Source organism: Rana temporaria, chromosome 1 (genome assembly GCF_905171775.1).
Source record: "Rana temporaria chromosome 1, aRanTem1.1, whole genome shotgun sequence".
NCBI classification, from domain to species: domain Eukaryota; kingdom Metazoa; phylum Chordata; class Amphibia; order Anura; family Ranidae; genus Rana; species Rana temporaria.
This window is the reverse complement of record NC_053489.1, coordinates 651,202,826-651,223,268: the sequence shown is the minus strand read 5'-3', so window position 1 is coordinate 651,223,268 and position 20,443 is coordinate 651,202,826. Positions and strand designations below refer to the sequence as shown.

Sequence of the window (20,443 nt, the reverse complement as noted above, 5' to 3'; positions counted from 1 at the left end):
CATTTTGGAAACAAGTTCTGTGGACCGATGAGGTTAAAATATAACTTTTTGGCCGGAATGAGCAAAGGTACGTTTGGAGAAGAAAGGGCACAGAATTTAATTAAAAGAACCTCTGTCCAACTGTTAAGCATGGGGGTGGATCAATCATGCTTTGGGGTTGTATTGCAGCCAGTGGCACAGGGAACATTTCACGAGTAGAAGGAAAAATGGATTCAATAAAATGTCATCAAATTTTGGATGGTAACTTGATACCATCTGTGAAAAAGCTGAAGTTAAAGAGAGGATGGCTTCTACAAATGGATAATGATCCTAAACACACCTCAAAATCCATGGGGGATTACATCAAGAGGCGTAAACTGAAGGTTTTGCCATGGCCTTCACAATCTCCTGACCTCAACATAATTGAAAATCTATTGATAGACCTTAAAAGAGCAGTAAGGAAGAATGGGCAAAGATACCTCAAACAAGAATTGAAAGACAAGATAGTACAAGATATTAACTCTGCAGGGTGCCCAAACTTTTGCAGACACCATTTTTTTGTTTTCTGTAATTTTGAAAGTGTAAATGATGGAAATAAAATCTAACTTTTTTTGACATATTATAAGAATGTCTAATCTGTAATTTGATGCCTTTTGGAGATTTTTCCATCTTTCCTTGGCTTCGTTATGCACATTAATACAAATTTTTACCTGGGGTGCCCAAACTTTCGATCCCCACTGTAAGCCCACACCAGCTCATTTGATATAATATTGCACATACAGAAAAGAAGCTAAGCAGATGGCATTAACATTTCCCCAAATAGATCGTAACCAATTCCTAGATCCAAGAGTATGCCCCCGTGTGGTCCCCAGGAGAGGGCCGTTGTCCATGTGTATACTGTAGAATATCAAGTAGCATATACCTCTAAAAGAGGACGTAAGGGAGGCGGTCCCTCTACCCGGGAAGCCCCATGAAGGCATGAGTAGTTAAGGCAAAACTTTCAACATTAATTTAACCAAGGAGAACGAAAACAAAGGAAAAGACCCTGAACAAGCATTGGTCTCTGCATGCAGGGTGGTAGCCCATGTCCTGGCTCTCCAAGCCATGGGTCAGAGAATGACAGACCAATTGGAGGTAAATGAAGTGCAAGTAGATTCAACCAGGTAGCATCCAAACAATGTCCAGTTCTTAACAATAATATCTAGAAAAGCTCTTAAATTATAAATACCAGAAGGGAACAGTAGACATCCCCCAGGGCATGACCTATAGGCTAAAGCGCCAGATACTACTGGGGAGAGTGTGGGCACCCCAAATTTGAATGCATGTTTTATTTTGCATTACTGTAACACATAAGGGTAAAGCCAGCCTAAAGCATTACATAAAATATCAGTTTATGAACCTGCAAAATTAAGACGTGTCTTCCCATTTGTTGAGAAAAAAACAATCCCTTCCTATTGATCAATGTACATTGCAGGAATTTTACCAAACCTGGTAGTGGGAGTGGCTATAGTGAATGGGAGGGGCTGATTCGTTCAATATACTTACCTGGTGCACTCTCAGGCCCGGATTCACGTACGGGTTACGCCGGCGTATCTGCAGATACGCCGTCGTAACTCTGAGTCCGAGCCGTCGTATCTATGCGCCTGATTCTTAGAATCAGTTACGCATAGATTTGTATTAGATCCGACCGGCGTAAGTCTCTTACGCCGTCGGATCTTAACTGCATATTTACGCTGGCCGCTAGGGGCGTGTACGCTGATTTACACCTAGAAATATGTAAATCAGCTAGATACGCCAATTCACGAACGTACGCCCGGCCGACGCAGTACAGATACGGCGTTTACGCTAGGCTTTTCCCGGCGTAAAGTTACACCTGCTATATGAGGAGTACATGAGGCGTACCAATGTTAAGTATGAACGTTGTTCCCGCGTCAAATTTTCGTTTGCGTAAGTCGTTCGCGAATAGGGCTGGGCGTCATTTACGTTCACATCGAAAGCATTGGCTTCTTGCGGGTTAATTTGGAGCATGCGCACTGGGATACTTTCACGGCGCCGTTCGTAAAAAGCGTCATTTACGGGGGGGTCACATTAAATTTACGTAACACACGCCCACATCTACCACAATTGAATTAGGCGGGCTTACGCCGGCCTATTTACGCTACGCTGCCGCAACTTTGGTTTGAGAATACGGCACTTGCCTGTCAAAGTTGCGGAGGCGTAACGTAAATAGGATACGTTACGTCCGTACAAAGATACGCGCTTCTACGTGAATCCGGGCCCCAGTGTTCTAATGAGAAAAGCTGCAGGGTCTTTATCCTTTTAGAAGTATTTAACCATTGGGAAGTATCTTCCTATTGGAGAGGGTGCCTAAAATTTGACTATGCAAGTGCAGTCTTCTGGGAAAATCAGTGAGCCAATTACAGAAGCAGAAAATGAAATTTCTGGGTGTGTTCCATACACCAATGGTGTACAGGATACCAAATTGCAATGAATTTTATATAAGAAAAACTTTAAATGCCAAATGAAAATGGACAAAAAACATATTGCAAAGTAAAGATTAAAGGGCGCTACTCTGTAAGTCTATTATCAGCTTTTCTAGGGGCTGCTCTACTTTATCTGTAATTTTTGGGCACAATTCCAAAATTCCAAGAGATATAGCAGTGTAGGCAAGCTCAGCTCCATTATCTCTTGTACATACTTTAGGATTAATGTGACTTACTGTGTGAGTTTGTCTCCATCTGGTTATAAATTACAGATTCACTGTACAAAGTCAGCATAACCATTTCTAAAAATGAAACACCAGATTTGTAAAAGGAAGGACAGGATAACAGGTCAAGTTCCGTATTTATAGTGAACCTTGCACTTCAGACAAAGTCCACAGCTCCCAACTGTCCCTGATTTGGAGGGACTGTCCCTGATTTGGAGGGACTGTCCCTGATTTGGAGGGACTGTCCCTGATTTGGAGGGACTGTCCCTGATTTGGAGCAATGTCCCTCTTTCCTCCTCATTTGTCCCTCGTTTTGGTCTGATCTATATAGATGTATATAAAATGCACTTTGTTCAGCACTAAACCTTTCATCTGATTTCAAAATTGCTGCATTTGTAAATTCCGAAAGCCAATATAAAAGGAATAGTAGTGGTAAAAATGCACTTGTGGGTTTAACCAATCTTGTTTTTTTTGTACAATTCTCCTTTAAGGGGGCGTTGCAAGGGGTGTGTCTTATGCCGGTGACTTGTCCTCAATGTTCCCCTAACGGGAAGTTCCTTCACTGACTGCGCAGGCGCAAACTTCCCGACGGAAATCTCCGAACCTCGCCCGGCATCCAGGCTCATTCTTTAACATCCCCGTTGATAGGAGGATGTTAAAAAAAGAGCCAGGAGGCCGAGCGAGCGGAGCGAGCCGGCCGAGCGCAGCGAGGACGTGAGGCCGACTGGCCACTTACCTCGAAATCCACGTCGCCCTGGATGCCGGCCGCGGTTCAGGGATTTCCGTCAGCAAGTTTGCGCCTGCGCAGTCCTTGAAGGAACTTTCCAGATAGCTGGAACAGTCTCAGCACATCAGTTTGCGCATGCGCTGGAACTTCCACGATAACTGGAACCAGCACGGCAGATCACCTGCATACTTTTAATGATAGGTGTCCCTCATTCCCATCTCAAAAAGTTGGGAGATATGAAGGTCTGCTTATTTAATGTGGCCTCTCTCCCCCCTCCCTAAAACTGTGAGGGCAATAATAGTTGGATAAAGCTTTTTTCTACCTTTTGTACTGCAGAGGACAACATCATCCAGCCAAAAAGATCCCAGGGAATAACAAGGAACCCACATTTTGGAAAAAGACACTGCAACACTATGCAGGATCAACTTCTTGCAAGTTTTGAGCTACTCAACACTCTTCAAAATCTGTCTGGAAGGTATTTTCTGCTTTAACCACTTAAGGACCGGACCAATATGCTGCTAAATGACCCAAGGGGTTTTTACAATTCGGCACTGCGTCGCTTTAACAGACAATTGCGCGGTCGTGCGACGTGGCTCCCAAACAAAATTGGCGTCCTTTTTTTCCCACAAATAGAGCTTTCTTTTGGTGGTATTTGATCACCTCTGCGGTTTTTATCTTTTGCGCTATAAACAAAAATAGAGCGACAATTTTGAAAAAAATGCAATATTTTTTACTTTTTGCTATAATAAATATCCCCCAAAAACATATATAATTTATTTTTTCCTCAGTTTAGGCCGATACGTATTCTTCTACCTATTTTTGGTAAAAAAAAAAATCGCAATAAGCGTTTATCGATTGGTTTGCGCAAAATTTATAGCATTTACAAAATAGGGGATAGTTTTATTATTATTTTTTTTTACTACTAATGGCGGCGATCAGCGATTTTTTTCGTGACTGCGACATTATGGCGGACACTTCGGACAATTTTGACACATTTTTGGGACCATTGTAATTTTCACAGCAAAAAATGCATTTAAATTGCATTGTTTATTGTGAAAATGACAGTTGCAGTTTGGGACTTAACCACAGGGGGCGCTGTAGGAGTTAGGGTTCACCTAGTGTGTGTTTACAACTGTAGGGGGGTGTGACTGTAGGTCTGACGTCATCGATCGAGTCTCCCTATAAAAGGGATCACTCGATCAATGCAGCTGTCACAGTGAAGCATGGGGAAGCCGTGTTTACATACGGCTCTCCCCGTTCTTCAGCCCCGGGGAGTGATCGCGATGGAGCGGCTATAAACGAATAGCCGCGCTGTCGTCCCGGATCGCTCCCCGTGGGAATCCGACCGCCGCATGTAGCGGGGGGGGGGGTTCCCGATCGGACCCCCGACCCACGTCTAGGCAGGGATGTACAGGTACGCCAATGTGCCTGTACGTGCCATTCTGCCGACGTATATGTACATGCGGCGGTCGGGAAGTGGTTAAAGAAGTCCAGCCTGAGCTTTTTAGGCTGGGCTTCTCTTAAGGGTCACAGGAGTGCAATTCATTTTGCACTCCTGTGACCTGTTTTCAGCGGAGAGTGATCTGAAGTCCGCTCTCTGCTGACGTCACTGACATCAGTCGAGGCAGCCCGTCACCCAGACTTCCCAAGTCTGGATTCGCCAGATGCCTTGATTGATGGCAGTCTCAGCAAACCGCTGAGGCGCTGAGACGGCCTCTCCCTGCCCCTCCACAGCTCATCGCTCCAATGAGCAAGGAGAAGCAGACCAGGAGTGATGCTGACTGACAGCCAGCATCGCTCTGCTCAGGGAGGAGTGAGAACCGAGCCATCGGCGGTGTTCAGTGGCTCAGTACAGAGACATCGGGAGAGGGCTGCAGCATCAGTCTGATGCTCCATCCACCGAGGTAAGTACGATTAGAAAAGAAGAAAAAACATACTTCTCTTTTAAAGGGGTTGCAAAGGTTTGTTTTTTATTTTCTAAATAGGTTCCTTTTAGCTAGTGCATTGTTGGTTCACTAACCTTTTTCTTTGATTTCCCTTCTAAATGTTTTTTTTTCTTTGTTTGAATTTCTCACTTTGTGTTCCTCCTCAGTAAGCTGTTCTGGCTGACTAACCCCCAGCCAGAACGGCTCGAATGATGGGGGCAAGCTTACTGAGGAGAAACAGGAAGTGAAAAATTCAGACAAAGAAAAAAAACCTTTAGAAGGGAAATGGAAGGAAAAAGGTAAGTGAACCAACAATGCACTAGCTTAAAGGAACCTATTTAGAAAATAAAAAACAAACCTTTACAACCCCTTTAACTGTTTTTTTTTACATGTCTTCGGTTGCTTCCTGGTATCTGGCCTAGGCCACAATGATATCATACTTGCCAGGAGTCTCCATGGACATTTTTGTTTTTTTTCATCTGAAGGAGGGGCTTTCTCAGCTAAGACAATGTCACTTTGCTCTGCATGGGCAAGCTTGTTTGGCTATACTTCTTCCATGGATCACAGGAGTGCAGATCATTTTGCACTCCTGTGACCTGTTTTCAGCAGACAGCGGGCTGAAACTGAAGCCCACTGACGTCACAGGGCCAGTCCAGGCTCAGGAAAGATTGCGACCATATGTTTCAGATCCACTCACATGCCTGGTATGGCACCTGGCTCAGCCTCTGAGCGAGCCGCTGAGAGCCTGAGCCAGCCGTTTCCGCCCCCCTCCACAGCCCAGCACTCCAGTGAGCGTGTGGGGGGCAGAGCAGAGAGCTAATTTCTTTCAGATTCCTCCTTACAATGCCAAAAACATGGCAGCTTGCATTACTGAAAATGGCAGTTGCCTAGCTTCATGTGGATTGAGTTTCTTTGAGTCCTAGAAGAATCATGACACAAATTCAAATTGGAATTCCTGTTCTCTGTTTTTGTTCCATGCCTTCAGAAGATTTGCAACCATGGAGGAAGCCAATAGACATTTTCAGAATGTGTTCAGCAATGGTAGCCCCCGTAATTTCTTAGGTGCTGTTAAAGATACTGGGCCAGATTCACAGAAAAAGTACGCCGGAGTATCTGCTGATACTCCGGCGTACTTTCAAATTTGCCGCGTTGTATCTTTATTTGTCATTCACAAACAAAGATACAACGGCTTTTGGCTAAGATCCGACAGGCGTACGGCTTCGTACGCCTTCGGATCTTAGGTGTAATTTTCCGGCGGCCGCTGGGTGGAGTTCGCATAGTTTTCTAGTGTCGGGTATGCAAATTAGCCGATTACGGCGATCCACGAAGATACGCGCGTTCGTCGCAATCTCTTACGTCGTCGCTAGTCGGTTTTTCCCGTCGCAAACATAAGCCTGCTTTTTCATGGCTTATATTTAGAACAGCCATGTTAAAGTATGGCCGTCGTTCCCGCGTCAAATTTAAATTTTTTTTTTTCGCGTAAGACGTCCGGGAATACGAAACGACGTAACGCACGTCGCCGTTTAAAAAATACGTTGGGGCGCCGTAATTTCGCGCAAAGCACGTCGGGAAATGTTCACATGGAGCATGCGCAGAACGTTCGGCGCGGGAACGCGCCTAATTTAAATGGTACACGCCCCATTTGAATTAGGCGGGCTTGCGCCGGACGGCTTTACGTTACACCGCCGTAAGTTTACACGCAAGTGCTTGGTGAATCAGGCACTTGCGCTGAAAACTTGCGGCGGTGTAACGTAAAGACGATACGCTACGCCGCCGCAGATATCTGTGAATCTGGCCCACTGGTCCTAGGACTTGGCCTTGTGTTTGCTGAAATCTATCCAAATAAGTGCAAAGGTCCTGTATTTACTATGAATAATTAAGCCCTGTACACATGATCGGAGATTCCGATGGAAAAAGCCCGACAGACTTTTTCCATCGGAATTCCGACCGTGTGTATGCCCAATCGGAGTTTTTCGATCGAAAATTCCCATGAATTCCATCAGAGTTTAGATAGAGAACATTTTCTATTTTACTCCAATGGAATTCCGTCGGAATTCCGATGTGATTTTGGTCGGACAAAGGTCCGATCGTGTGTACGGGGCTTTATTCAAACTTGCCATCCTGCTCATCTTCAGATGTTAGCGCACCCTTTACAAGGTTCTCACCTTATCCCCAAAAATTCCCATCTATCTGCTGGACTAATCCTTCTAATGTAAAAACAACAGAGGTTAATTGGACCGAATGTTGAACCCTATGGACTAAGACTGGAATGCCATTAAAGATCATGTGCATGTAAAAGCAGGTGTCCCAGTACTTTTGACAATGTATAGCCGGATTCAGAAAGTGCACTGATGCGCCGTCGTATCTATGCGCCTGATGCTTGAAATAAGATACGCCTGAATTTTGGCTCCATCCAGCGACGTAAGTCTCCTACGCCGTCGTATCTTGGGCGCATATTTACGCTGGCCACAAGGGGCGCTTCCATTGATTTACGCGTCGAATATGCAAATGACCGAGATACGCCGATTCACTAACGTACTTGCGCCCGTCGCTGTAACCTACACCGTTTACGTAAGGCTTACGTCCGGCGTAAAGTTATTCCACCTAAAGCAGGTGTAAGTCATGTTAGGGTATGGACCAGGGAACAGCCGTCGTATTTTACGTAGTTTACGTAAGTCGTACGTGAATGGGGCTGGGCGTAGGTTACGTTCACGTCGTAGGCATTGAGCCGTCGTATCTTAGGGAGTATATGCGGCGTGATTCTGAGCATGCGCGCGCATGCACCGTTCGTTCGACCCTTCATTTACATGGGGTCACGCTTCATTTTAATAGATCACGCCCACTACCTTCCTACTTTGAATTAGGCGGGCTTACGCTGGCCAATTTACGTTTCGCCGGCGCAAGTTTGGGAGCGAGTGCTTTGTGAATACTGTTCTTGCCTCACTGATTTGCGTCGGCGTAGCGCATATGAGATGCGCTACGCCAGGCTAAAGATGCGCCGCTCTACGTGAATCTGGCCATAGTGTATAACTAAAGGCAAAACTTTATTTGAGTGGAGAGTGGAGATTAGAGTGCTTGTCAGTTTATATTGCTCTTTGTGCCCCCGTTAGGGTGATTCACCCTTTCTATTTGTCCTGTTTACCATTATCGTTGAAAGTGAAAGTAAAAGAAAACCCACATTTTGGGTTGTCCCCAGAAAAGTAATAGAGGGGAAATCTTCCAATGGGGACACTAGTTCTGATGACCTGGGGGTCCCCAATGAATTCCATTTAATTTGCAGAGATTTCTTTCACTTCCTGTTTGGCCATGGGACAGGAAGTAAAGGGAAATCGACACAGATGGCAAAAAAAAAATCTGACAATCTACTTTACCCCCTTGCAGTGAAGAGGAAGCCCCACTGAAAGGGTAAATCTTTACCCTTCTATAGGTATTATCTCTTTTTCTTTTCCTCGGTTTTCCCTCCCCCACCTTCTTTTTTGCTTTTTCTTTCCCTTTTTTTCCCCTCTTCCTGTCTTTTGGAGCAATTAACATCATGGGTTAATCTAGAATTCCTTGTTGATTAGATTCTTTCAAAATTTGAGGACAAGTTCCTTGTCGGTTGTGTTATACCGCCTGCTATACGTTCCCTGTGGATGCATCCATCGAGAGACCATCTGTTATGTAAATATACGTTGCAATGTCTATTTTTCTTTTTTTGTATATGTACAATTTTAGTAATGTAAATAATCCATCACCCTGTATCATTACAGATAACCACTTGTTCTCTGTTACACACTATTCCACGAAATCCTTGTCATCGTCCTGAAGAAGCCCCACGGCGAAACGTGCGTCGGCGACTTCTAAGGATTTTGTTTACAGTGGTCATTTTTTTGTATTTGTATTTTATAACTATGTGTTTTTTTGTATTATATTGATGATATTAAAACTTTATTTTTAACATACTTCCTTGGCCTCAAAGTCCGACCATCAATATCTACCTGTAGTTATTGTTCTCCTTTCACTATATATACGGATGCGGCCCATGTGAGTGCTATCCTTTTGTATCCTAACTTTCCCCTCCCTTTTTCTTTCTTTGGCTCTCCCTTCTTTTCCCTCTCTATTCCCAATCCTCTCTCATTTAAGGGTAAATCTTTAATAATACACCTAGCTCAGTATTAGGATTACATTTAAAATGGGTAAAAATGCAAGCTAGATATGGCAGTTGCAAAATGTATGTAGAAGCTAAGTACATTTGATGGACTTAAAAAGTAATGACCACAGTTGAACCAATTTTATTGCATCCTACCTCCCATTTGGTCTCCTCAATTGTTGGAAGAAACTCTGACTGCTCTTTCTTGAAGGCCATACATTTTTTCTCCAGTTCCTCCCGTTCTTGAAGCAACTGCGCAACATCATCTTGAAGCTTCTTCTTCTCTTGCTGCAGCTTGAAGATTTGCAGTTGCAACGCCTGCTGGGCCCTCTGTGCTTTCTTAGACACTTGCTGAAGTTTGTTGGCATAGTTCTGTCTCAGGTCCTCCATTTCACGTTCCCAGATCTTCTGCTTCTCCTCGAAGACCTGGAAAATGGCAGCCTCGCTTTTGTCTAAGTTCCTTTTCATTTGTATCACCTCCTGTTCCTTTTCCCACAGTCGGTCTTCCAAGTCTTGTATGATGTCATCACTAGAGGGCGAGTGAAAAGGCAAGGTTTCATTAAGATGGTTAAGCCGGCTGAAAGAAGAGGCGCTCTTACTGGAAGATCGTCCACTTTCTGAGGTAGATATTCCATTATATCCTACTATATTCTTCTCTATATAGGTCCCAATGCGGTTTATATGGCTTGTCGAAGCGCTCATTGGGCCAACGTGCTGGCTGTAACCAGTCCCATAGGTGGGTAAACTGGTCAAGGAATTGCGGCCAGAATCTGACAGACCTCCCACCTGATTCGAAGACCTGTTGTGACTGGACTTCTCTAAACTGCTCTTCAGGACTGCAGGACTGTTGCTGTTTCCATGACCAGAGCTTTTTCGATTCTCAGTGACGCTGTTATTCAAAGGTGGGCAGAGGTTTTGCATGGAATGGAAATTCTTGGGAACCACCGGTTTAAAGGCAGATGGCCGAATCAAAGGCTCGTTATTCTGTGAAAATTGAGAGCGCAGACATATTTAGACAAAGTTAAAATTAACCTGGAGCTAGGTCAAGTCATTGCATTTTCTTAACAAGCTGTAAATGAGCTTTTAGGTCAGAATAAAATCTGTGCAGTGCATTAACCACTTAAGGACCGAGCCTCTTTTTTAGATGTGGTGTTTACAAGTTAAAAACATTGGGCCAGATCCTCAAATAAGTTACGCTGGCATATCTATTGATACGCCGCGTAACTTCTATTTTGCTCCGGCGTATCTTTGTTTTGTATCCACAAAACAAGATACGCCTGAAGCTGTGCTAGATCCGACTGGCGTACATCTTAGTACGCCGTCGGATCTAAGGTGCATTTTTACGCTGGCCGCTAGGTGGCGTTTCCGACGATTTCCCCATCGAGTATGCAAATTAGCTAGATACGCGAATCCACAAACGTACGTCCGTCCGGCGCATTTTTTTATGTCGTTTCCGTAAGGCTTTTTTCGGCGTATAGTTACCCCTGCTATATGAGGCGTATCCTATGTTAAGTATGGCCGTCGTTCCCGCGTCGAAATTTGAATTTTTTACGTTGTTTGCGTAAGTCGTTCGCGAATAGGGCTTTGCGTAGAATGACGTTCACATCGTAAACATTGGCTTGTTGCGGGTTAATTTCGAGCATGCGCACTGGGATACCCCCACGGACGGCGCATGCGCCGTTAAAAAAAAAACGTAATTTACGTCGGGTCAAGACGTTTTTACATAAAACACGCCCCCATCACATCCATTTGAATTGCACGCCCTTACGCCGCCAAAGTTACACTACGCCGCCGTAACTTACGGCGCATATTCTTTGGGGATAAGGAAAATATGCTGAAAGTTACGGCGGCGTAGTGTATCAGAGATACGCTACGCCGGACGCAACAATGCGCCAGGCTACGTGGATCTGGCCCATTATTTTTTTGCTAGAAAATTACTTAGAACCCCCAAACATTATAATTTTTTTTTCTAACAACCTAGAGAATAAAATGGCGGTCATTGCAATACTTTTTGTCACACTATTTGCGCAGCGGTCTTACAAGCACACTTTTTTGGGAAAAATACACTTTTTTGAATAAAAAAATAAGACAACAGTAAAGTTAGCCTAATAATTTTTTTTACATTGTGAAAGTTAGTATTAGGCCGAGTAAATTGTTACCCAACATGTCACGCTTCAAAATTGCACCCGCTGGTGGAATGGCGACAAACTTTTACCCTTATAAATCTCCATAGGAGACGTTTAAAAAATTCTACAGGTTGCATCGTTTGAGTTACAGAGGAGGTTTAGGGCTACAATTATTTCTCTCACTCTAATGCCGCGTACACACAACTATTTTTCATGTCATGGGAAAAACGTTTTTCTCAACGTGATTCTAGTCAAGCCTGCCTTGCATTCACACGATTGTGAAAAAAAAATGCTTGAGCAAAGCGCGGTGACGTACAACACGTACGACAGCACTATAAAGGGGAAGTTCCATTCAGATGGCGCCACCCTTTGGGATGCTTTTGCTGATATCGTGTTAGTAAAAGTTTGGTGAGAGACGATTCGCGCTTTTCAGTCTTTTTTTGTAAAGGGTCCCCGCTTCTCAATTCGTGGCAGCCCCCCCCCCCCCCGCCGGGTTCTCTGCTCCAGGGGGCCCATGCCTGAAGCTGTGTAAGGGGCCACATAATTCCTGATGGCGGCCCTGTGCTCATTGCTCAACTCTATTTCTCACCTTCTCACTTTTGCGCTGTTCCCCATTGATGTACATTGAATTTTTCTCTGTCTTGTAACACTTCTCCTCCCCCGAATATCGGTTGGAGTAGCCATTCCTGAAGCCATCATTTTGCTTTAGGCTGTTCTGCGTTCTAGTTCCAACACTCTTCATAGCAAACTCTTGATCATTGGCCACTCCACTGCCAACACTACCCATAGTGCCCTGGGAAGGAGAGTCGGAAGATCTGCTGGTAAAAGAGTGGAAGGACTCTTGACTCTGGTAAGTTGTGTCACTCAGGACAGGTCTTGAGTCTAGTTTTGCCATGGCAGCACAGAGAAAGACGTATGATGAGAGTTAACGGCACTGAAAGACAAAAATAGAAAAAATATCTATTATACTCTATTCTTTCCTTATTTGTCAGAGAAAATTTAGTGATTTGGCCACCTTCCGTGAGAATGAACAGGAAGTCAGAAAATAATGTGCCCCATGTCTTGACCTTTTGAAATTAGGATATAAGGAACCGTTGGGCCCATTGCTATGTTTGAGAACAGGAAATTAAAACTGTTGGAAGAATTATTTACAGTAAATGATGTACAATTTAAGGGCTAGATTCACATACATTTGCCCTGGCGTAGCGTATCAGTGATACCCCAAGCCGCCGTATCTTACCTGGCGGAATTTCGAATCCACATCGATTTTGCGCCGTAAGATACGGCGATGTAGTGTTTTTCTGGCGGCGTATTTGAAATTAGGCGGGTAGGGGGCGTGATTCATTTAAATGAAGCGTGTCCCCGCGCCGCTTGAACTGCGCATGCTCCGTTTTGAAATTTTCCGCCCTGCTTTGCGCGAAATGACGTTGCACCGACGTAATTTTTTGAACGTAGACGTGAGGTACGGCCTTTCCAAATCACGGACGACTTACGCATAAAAATTTTTTTTTTAAATTTGACGCGGGAACGACGGCCATACTTTAACATGGCATGTCTATCTATACGCCGCAAAATAGCAGCTTTATCTTTACGCCGGGAAAAGCCGACTAGCGTCGACGTAAGAGAATACGACGGCCGCGCGTACCTTCGTGGATCACCATAAAAAGCTAATTAGCATACCCGACGCGGAAAACGACGCAAACTCCACCCAGCGGGTGCCAAAGTATTGCACCTACGATCCGAAGGCGTACGAAGCCGTACACCTGTCGGATCGAAGCCAGAAGCCGTCGTATCTTGGTTTGAGGATTCAAACTAAAGATACGACGCGGCAAATTTGAAAGTACGCCGGTGTATCAGTAGATATGCCGGCGTACTTCTTCTGTGAATCTGGCCCTAAATTTCTACCTTGTTCTAGCAGTGGAAATTTGATAGGATGCAAATACACACTGCAAATGTTTTTGGACCCCTGGCAATCATTTAGGACATCGTATTCCATCAGATTCCTTCTTCTGAGAAGGCATAGCACAAGATTTTGGAGTGTGTCTGTGGTAATTAGTACGCATTCAGCCAAAAAGCCATTGTGAGGTAAGGAATTGATGTTAAATGAGAAGACTTATGCCGCGTGCACACGATCGGTCAAACCGATGAGAACGGTCTGATGGACCGTTTTCATCGGTTAACCGATGAAGCTGACTGATGGTCAGTCGTGCCTACACACCATCGGTTAAAAAAAGATCGTGTCAGAACGCGGTGACGTAAAACACAACGACGTGCTGAAAAAAACTAAGTTCAATGAGCATGCCGGGATTTTTAACCGATGGACGTGCCTACAAACGATCAATTTTTTTCTATCGGTTAGGTATCCATCGGTTAAATTTAAAACAAGATTGCTTTTTTTTAACCGATGGATAAATAACCGATGGCGCCCACACACGATCGGTTTGGTCCGATGAAAACGGTCCATCTGACCGTTCTCATCGGTTTGACCGATCGTGTGTACGTGGCATTAGCCTGCACTTTAACTCAACCAAAAAGTATTCAGTCAGGTTGAGGTCAGAGTTGTGTGCTGGTAACTCAAGTTCCTTCACAGCAAACTATTGAACCGTGGGGTAGATTCACGTAGCTGCGCTTTAGCTTACAGCAGCGCAGCGTATCGTATTAACGCTACGCCGCCGTAACTTACAGGAGTTAGTGCAGTATTCACAAAGCACTTGCTCCGTAAGTCGCGGCGGCGTAGCGTAAAAGTGGCCGTAAGCGCGCGTAATTCAAATGTGGAAGGGGGGGTGTGTTTTATGTAAATTTATGATGACCTGCGCCGTCCGTGTACATATCCCAGTGTGCATTGCTTCCAAGTACGGCGCAACGACGTATTGGTTTCGACGTGAACGTAAATTACGTCCAGCCCTATTCGCGAACGACTTACGCAAACGACGTAAAAAATAAAAATTTCGAAGCGGGAACAACGTCCATACTTAAAATTGGCTGCGCCTCCTAATAGCAGGAGCAACGTTACGCCGAAAATGCCTTAACGCAAACGACGTAAAAAACGAACGCCGGGCGCAAGTACGTTTGTGAATCGGCGTATCTAGGAAATTAGCATATTCTACGCCGACAACAACGGAAGTGCCCCTAGCGGCCAGCGTCAGAATGCACCCTAAGATACGACGGCGTAAGAGACTTATGCCAGTCGTATCTTAGGCTAAAGTCGGCTTATCTAGCTTTCTGAATACAGAAAGTAGATACGCCGGCGCAGCTTAGCAATTACGCGGCGTATCTATGGATACGCCGGCGTAATTGCTCTCTGAATCTACCCCCATGTCTTTATGGAGCTGTATTTTTGCACAGGGGTAGGCCAAGCTGGTATACAAAATATACTATGTAGCACTACCCCCACAGGAGCTGCTGGTTATATTTTGGGTGGCACGTTACCTCTATATTCTCGCTGTCTAGGGTGAAAGGAAAGTCCGAAGAATTTCAATGTCCACACACAATGTACCTCTTTTCTCTTTGGGTTTATTTGGAAGAACTTTAGTAGAAAAGAAGGATGAAGGGTGGAAGGGTAGGTAGGTTCAGGTGCACAGTCACAAGTAAGGAAACATTCCTGTTTCCAGCAAACAGTTCTCGTCGCCACTCTAGCCAGAGTGGGTATTGCTCACCCGGATAGGTCCCTCTCACTGGCCTAGCAGCCGGGATGGGGCACGGAATAAAGTATAGTCTCTGCCACAGACCTTCCTTTGTAGGTGAGATGTTTCGGTCTGGAATCCTCTGCCACAGGATTCAGCACCCGGATCTCTTTAGCTTTGTTTCACTAGAACTTTTAGATCCGACAGGCGACGCTGTCAGGCCTCTCGGTGTATGGTGCATCCTCAGATGAAGTTTCCAGGCCTTCCTCCAAGGCACCAGCCTCTTGCAAGGTCCTTACCAGGATAGGTCCTCCCCTGGTTTCCTTCATCAAGTGGCTTCCTCCTGCAGGACGGACAGCACAGGGTCACCTCTGCAGTACAGGCCCCAGCCAGACAACTGGGCCCAGCAAACAAAGCCGCAGCCCCGTACCAACGGGGTCCCGGAGCCAGGATTTACAACATGCACCCACGGCCAGGTGGGCCACGAGGCGCGGATGGACAACAGACCCCCACTAATGGCATCTGTCCCTTAAGTACCCCTCCCCAGCATGCACAGCAGGGCGACCACTCCCACTGATTCGCTGCTGAGGGGGACACTCAAAACACCATGACCTGGCTGCTGCCACCCTTGGCCTGGGGTGGTAACAACACCCCCAGGCGATCAATGGTGGATACTCCCAGCACAGCCATGGCTGGAACAGAGGCTAAATCGCCCTTAATCATTCTGGTCTGAGCCAAAAAACAGCTCAGACCCCCAATAAATTTAGAGCAGCGCCTGTTCTTCAGGAGCAGGGAGCTACAACTATATAAAAGTGTACAATCGGTGCAGTGATAAAAAACGTGAACAAAATATTGCTGCTAAACATCAATAGTGTTTCTAACCACACCACATAAACGTATCATAAAAAAATGATGTAGTGCAAAATCTAATTTAAATTAACTATACATCATAAAGTCCAAAATCCTCCACATCAAATAGTCCTTTATCAGTATCAAAAATATGTGCAATCTTTCACCTACTGAGGAAGCCCAGTGGGCGTAATGCATATAGGGGCAGAGCCATGCTGCCAGTACTGTAAGATGCACATGTTTCTTGAGTTCTTTCTCTGAGTATCTGTTCATATTGTCATTTTGGAGTTGTTAAGCGCAGAGCATAGCACTGTGGGTGTTTTTTTATTGTGAGTGGATGTTTTAATAAAGTATAGCTTTAATACACTATTGGTCCCATTTCTCTGTTTGCATGTGGCCTTGTACTTAAAGCGGTGGTTCACCCTCCATAACAACATTTTAGCATAAAATTCGGCATAGTAGCGCGAGTTACAGTATGCCTGTCTTTATTTTTTTAGCCCCGTACTCACTGTGCACTCGAAGAGACAAGATTCTGACTCCCCGCGGGGAATGGGCGTTCCTATGGAGAGGGAAGGTGATTGACGGCCGGCTCTGGCATGTCACGCTCCCCGAAGACAGCCAGAACAGGTCTCGGCTCTTCACGGCGCTATACGGCGCCTGCGCACAGACTATGCGCAGGCGCCGTGAAGCGTCAAGTCCTATTTCGGCTATTTCCAGAGAAGCGTGACGTGCCAGAGCCGGCCGTCAATCACCTTCCCTCTCCATAGGAACGGCCATTCCTCGCGGGGAGTCGGAATCTTCTCTCTACGATTGCACAGTGAGTACCGGGCTAAAAAAATAAAGACAGGCATACTGTAGCTCGCGCTACTATGCCTCATTTTATGCTAGAGGAAAAATATTTTTTTTTTTTTTATTAATAGGGTGAACCCCCGCTTTAAGTGCCGTGCTGTGGAAGAAGGAGAGGCTAAAAGAGGTTTGAAGGGGATACTGTTTCATAAGGAGTAGCAAATGCCTTTATAACCTTAATATATTGAAGTCAATTGAAGAATTTGCACAGAGGGTATATGAATGAATGAAAACTTATATAGCGCAACACATGCGAACTTAATCGCCTCTGGGCGCTTGTTGTTCCTGTCTCCTTTGGTATCAAAAGAGATGAGTCTTGATCTTTCTCCTGAACGTCAAGTGGTTCTCCTCCAACCGAATGCTGGTTGGTAAAGCGTTCCATAGTCTAGGCCCTTGGACCGCGAATCTCCTTTCTCCTTTGAACTTGTAGTTGGCTTTCGGTATCTGGAGGAGATTATATGCATATATGCACTTTGGAGGATTCACAGAGGATTTTCTATTTTCATATTATGTATTATTATATTGTGAATGCAATTTAGTGAGTCTTTTTTACTTATGTTTCTGATAACGGAGAGCACTAGATTTTTTTTTTATTGCATGTACATTTATCCGAGTGAGTGAATTTTACGGGAAGAGGACATTGAGAAGATCAAAGTGGAGTAGTTAAAGTGGATGTAAACCAGATTCATGAAATTTGAGCTGGGCACATATATCTGCAGTATTTTGTTATCTTTCTTCAATGAGCTAAGTCCCTTATCTCTCTCCTGAACCGTTCCTCTGTTATCAGCCTGATAACTCCTGACAAATTCTCTGACACTTTAGACAAAAGCAACCTGAAATTTCTGTCAGGGGAGGTTGCTAAAATAGATTAGCAGGGAGCAGGCCCTATTACAAAACACCTCTTAGGCCTCGTACACACGATAGGTTAAACAGAGGACAACAGTCTGATGGACCGTTTTCATGGGTCAAAACCGATCATGTGTGGGCCCCATAGGTTATTTAACCATCGGTAAAAAAAAATCCAACTTGCTTTAAATTTAACGGATGAATTCCTAACCGATGGGAAAAAAACGATCGTTAGTAGGCACAACCATCGGCTAAAAATCCAGGCATGCTCAGAATCAAGTCGACGCATGCTTGGAAGCATTGAACTTCGTTTTTTTTTCAGCACGTCATTGTGTTTTACGTCATCGCGTTCTGACACAATCAGTTTTTTAACCGATGGTGTGTAGGCGTGACGGACCATCAGTCAGCTTCATCGGTTAACCGATGAAAACGGTCCATCGGTCCGTTCTCATCGGATGGACTGATCGTGTGTACGCGGCTTAAGAGTCTCTGCCTATGATGTGTGCCTTTCCTCTAATCAGCAATGTTAGCTATCTTGGCTGTATGCCCAGACATCACACTCTGTGTTAAACAGGAAGAGACAATCTAACACAATCTCAACTTTCTAAACAGTTTATAAATTTGAAGACAGCAGATATATATGTAAAACCTATGTAGGGAGATTTGGTTCATATCTGTGTATCATCTGAGGCTGTTCACTTCATTGGGTATATGGAGGGTTTGCATCCACTTTAAGACATCCCTTCAGTTATGAGAGCACATACTTGTAAGACCTTTAGCTAGATTCAGGATGGCGAGCGCATAGTTGCGGCGGCGTAGCGTATGGGATTTACACTACGCCGCCGTAAGTTAGCGAGGCAAGTACATGGTTCACAAAGTACTTGCCTGATAAGTTATGGCGGCGTAGCGTAAATGCGGCGGGCGCAAGCGCGCCTAATTCAAAATAGGCTGAGGGGGCGTGTTTTATGTTAATTTGGGTTGACCTGATGTGATTGACGTTTTTTTGGAACGGCGCATGCGCCGTCCGTGTACATCTCCCAGTGTGCATTGCGGCTAAGTACGCCGCACGGTCCTATTGGTTTTGACGTGGACGTAAATTACGTAAATCCCTATTCATTGACGACTTACGCAAGCGACGTAAAATTTTCGAATTTCGCCGCGGGAACGACGGCCATACTTAACATTACTATTCCAGCTATTTGATGGAATAACTTTAGGCCTGATAATGCGTTACGTAAACGGCGTATCTGTACTGCGTCGTGTAAAAATTACACTTTAGGATACGACGGTGTAAGACACTTACGCCGCTCGTATCTGAGCCTAATTTAAGCATATCTGGTTACCAGAATACGCTTAAATTAGCGTCGCGCAGATTCTACTTATACACCAGCCTAAGTCTTTCTGAATCTAGCTACTTGATTCACAATGAGGTCCAGTGTGAAAGGTGAGCACATATATTGCACGGCACGGTGGATAAACAAGTTTAAAGATGAACATGGAAGACTGCAGATATTTTTGATATATTGATAAAAGACTATTTGATGTAAAGGGTTTTGGACTTTATGACGTATAGTTAATTTAAGTTGGATTTTGCACTACATAATTTTTTTTATATGATTGGTATAGAAAAGAACCTTTCCTAAACTGTTGCCTCAAGGTTGAAAGTGCACAAATGTCTAAAAGGCATTTGTATGCTGTAGAATTAATAGCACCTTTCATTGGAAACACCTGAACTCACTAAATTGGAAGGCCATCCTCATACTTTTGGCCATATATGTAGATGAGATGATCAGGTATGAGGGTTGCCAACCTCCCGCATTATTTTTTACTGACAAAACATGGAAAATGTACTGGCGGAGCAAATTTTTTTTACTGCCAACCTAAGAAATTACAGAACTCCTATTGAGAACTAACACTGTGAATATTTGATCAGTGTAAATATGATATGGAAACAATACCTATAACAAAGTAATTTGCTAGATTTACACTTAAAAAGTCAACACAGCATGAAATTATCAGCACCTGATATTTACTGGCAGTTGTAAAAAAAAAAAACACAGATTTTTACAAACTGTCAGTAAATTTACTGGCGGTTGGCAAATGCTTAGCCATAGGCCCAGATTCACAACGGAGATATGACGGCGTATCTCCAGATACGCCGTCGTATCTCTGCGTTGGGCCGTCGTATCTATGCGACTGATTCTTAGAATCAGTTACGCATAGATATCCATTAGATCCGACAGGCGTAAGTCTCTTACGCCGTCGGATCTAAACTGCATTTTTTTTTGACCGCTAAGGGACGCTTCCGTCGAATTCCGCGTCGAGTATGCAAATTAGCTAGATACGCGAATTCCCGAACGTACGCGCGGCCGACGCAGTAAAGTTACAACGTTTACGTTAGGCTTTTCCCGGCGTAAAGTTGCCCCTGGGTCTATGAGGCGCAGCCAATGTTAAGTATGGCCGTCGTTCCCACATTGAAATTTGAAAAAGTTACGTCGTTTGCGTAAGTTGTCCGTGAATGGGGCTGGACGGCATTTACGTTCACGTCGAAACCAATGACGTCCTTCCGACGTCATTTGGAGCAATGCACACTGGGATATTTTACGAACGGCGCATGCGCCGTTCATTCGGCGCGGGGACGCGCTTAATTTAAATGATACACGCCCCCTACCCCGCCGGGTGATTT

The 20,443-nt window shown here is 44.7% G+C and overlaps 1 protein-coding gene across 1 annotated transcript in view; it reads right to left on the bottom strand.

Moving 5' to 3' along the window:
* Positions 1 to 20,443, bottom strand: part of LZTS3 (leucine zipper tumor suppressor family member 3) — a 122,323-nt gene that overhangs the window by 4,497 nt on the left and 97,383 nt on the right. The window contains exons 2-3 of the mRNA XM_040335500.1: positions 12,183 to 12,527; positions 9,624 to 10,451 (exon numbers count right to left, since the gene is read on the bottom strand). Coding sequence (XP_040191434.1) covers positions 9,624 to 10,451; positions 12,183 to 12,488 — 1,134 coding nt within the window. The 5' untranslated portion in view covers positions 12,489 to 12,527. The remainder of the gene's footprint in view (positions 1 to 9,623; positions 10,452 to 12,182; positions 12,528 to 20,443) is intronic.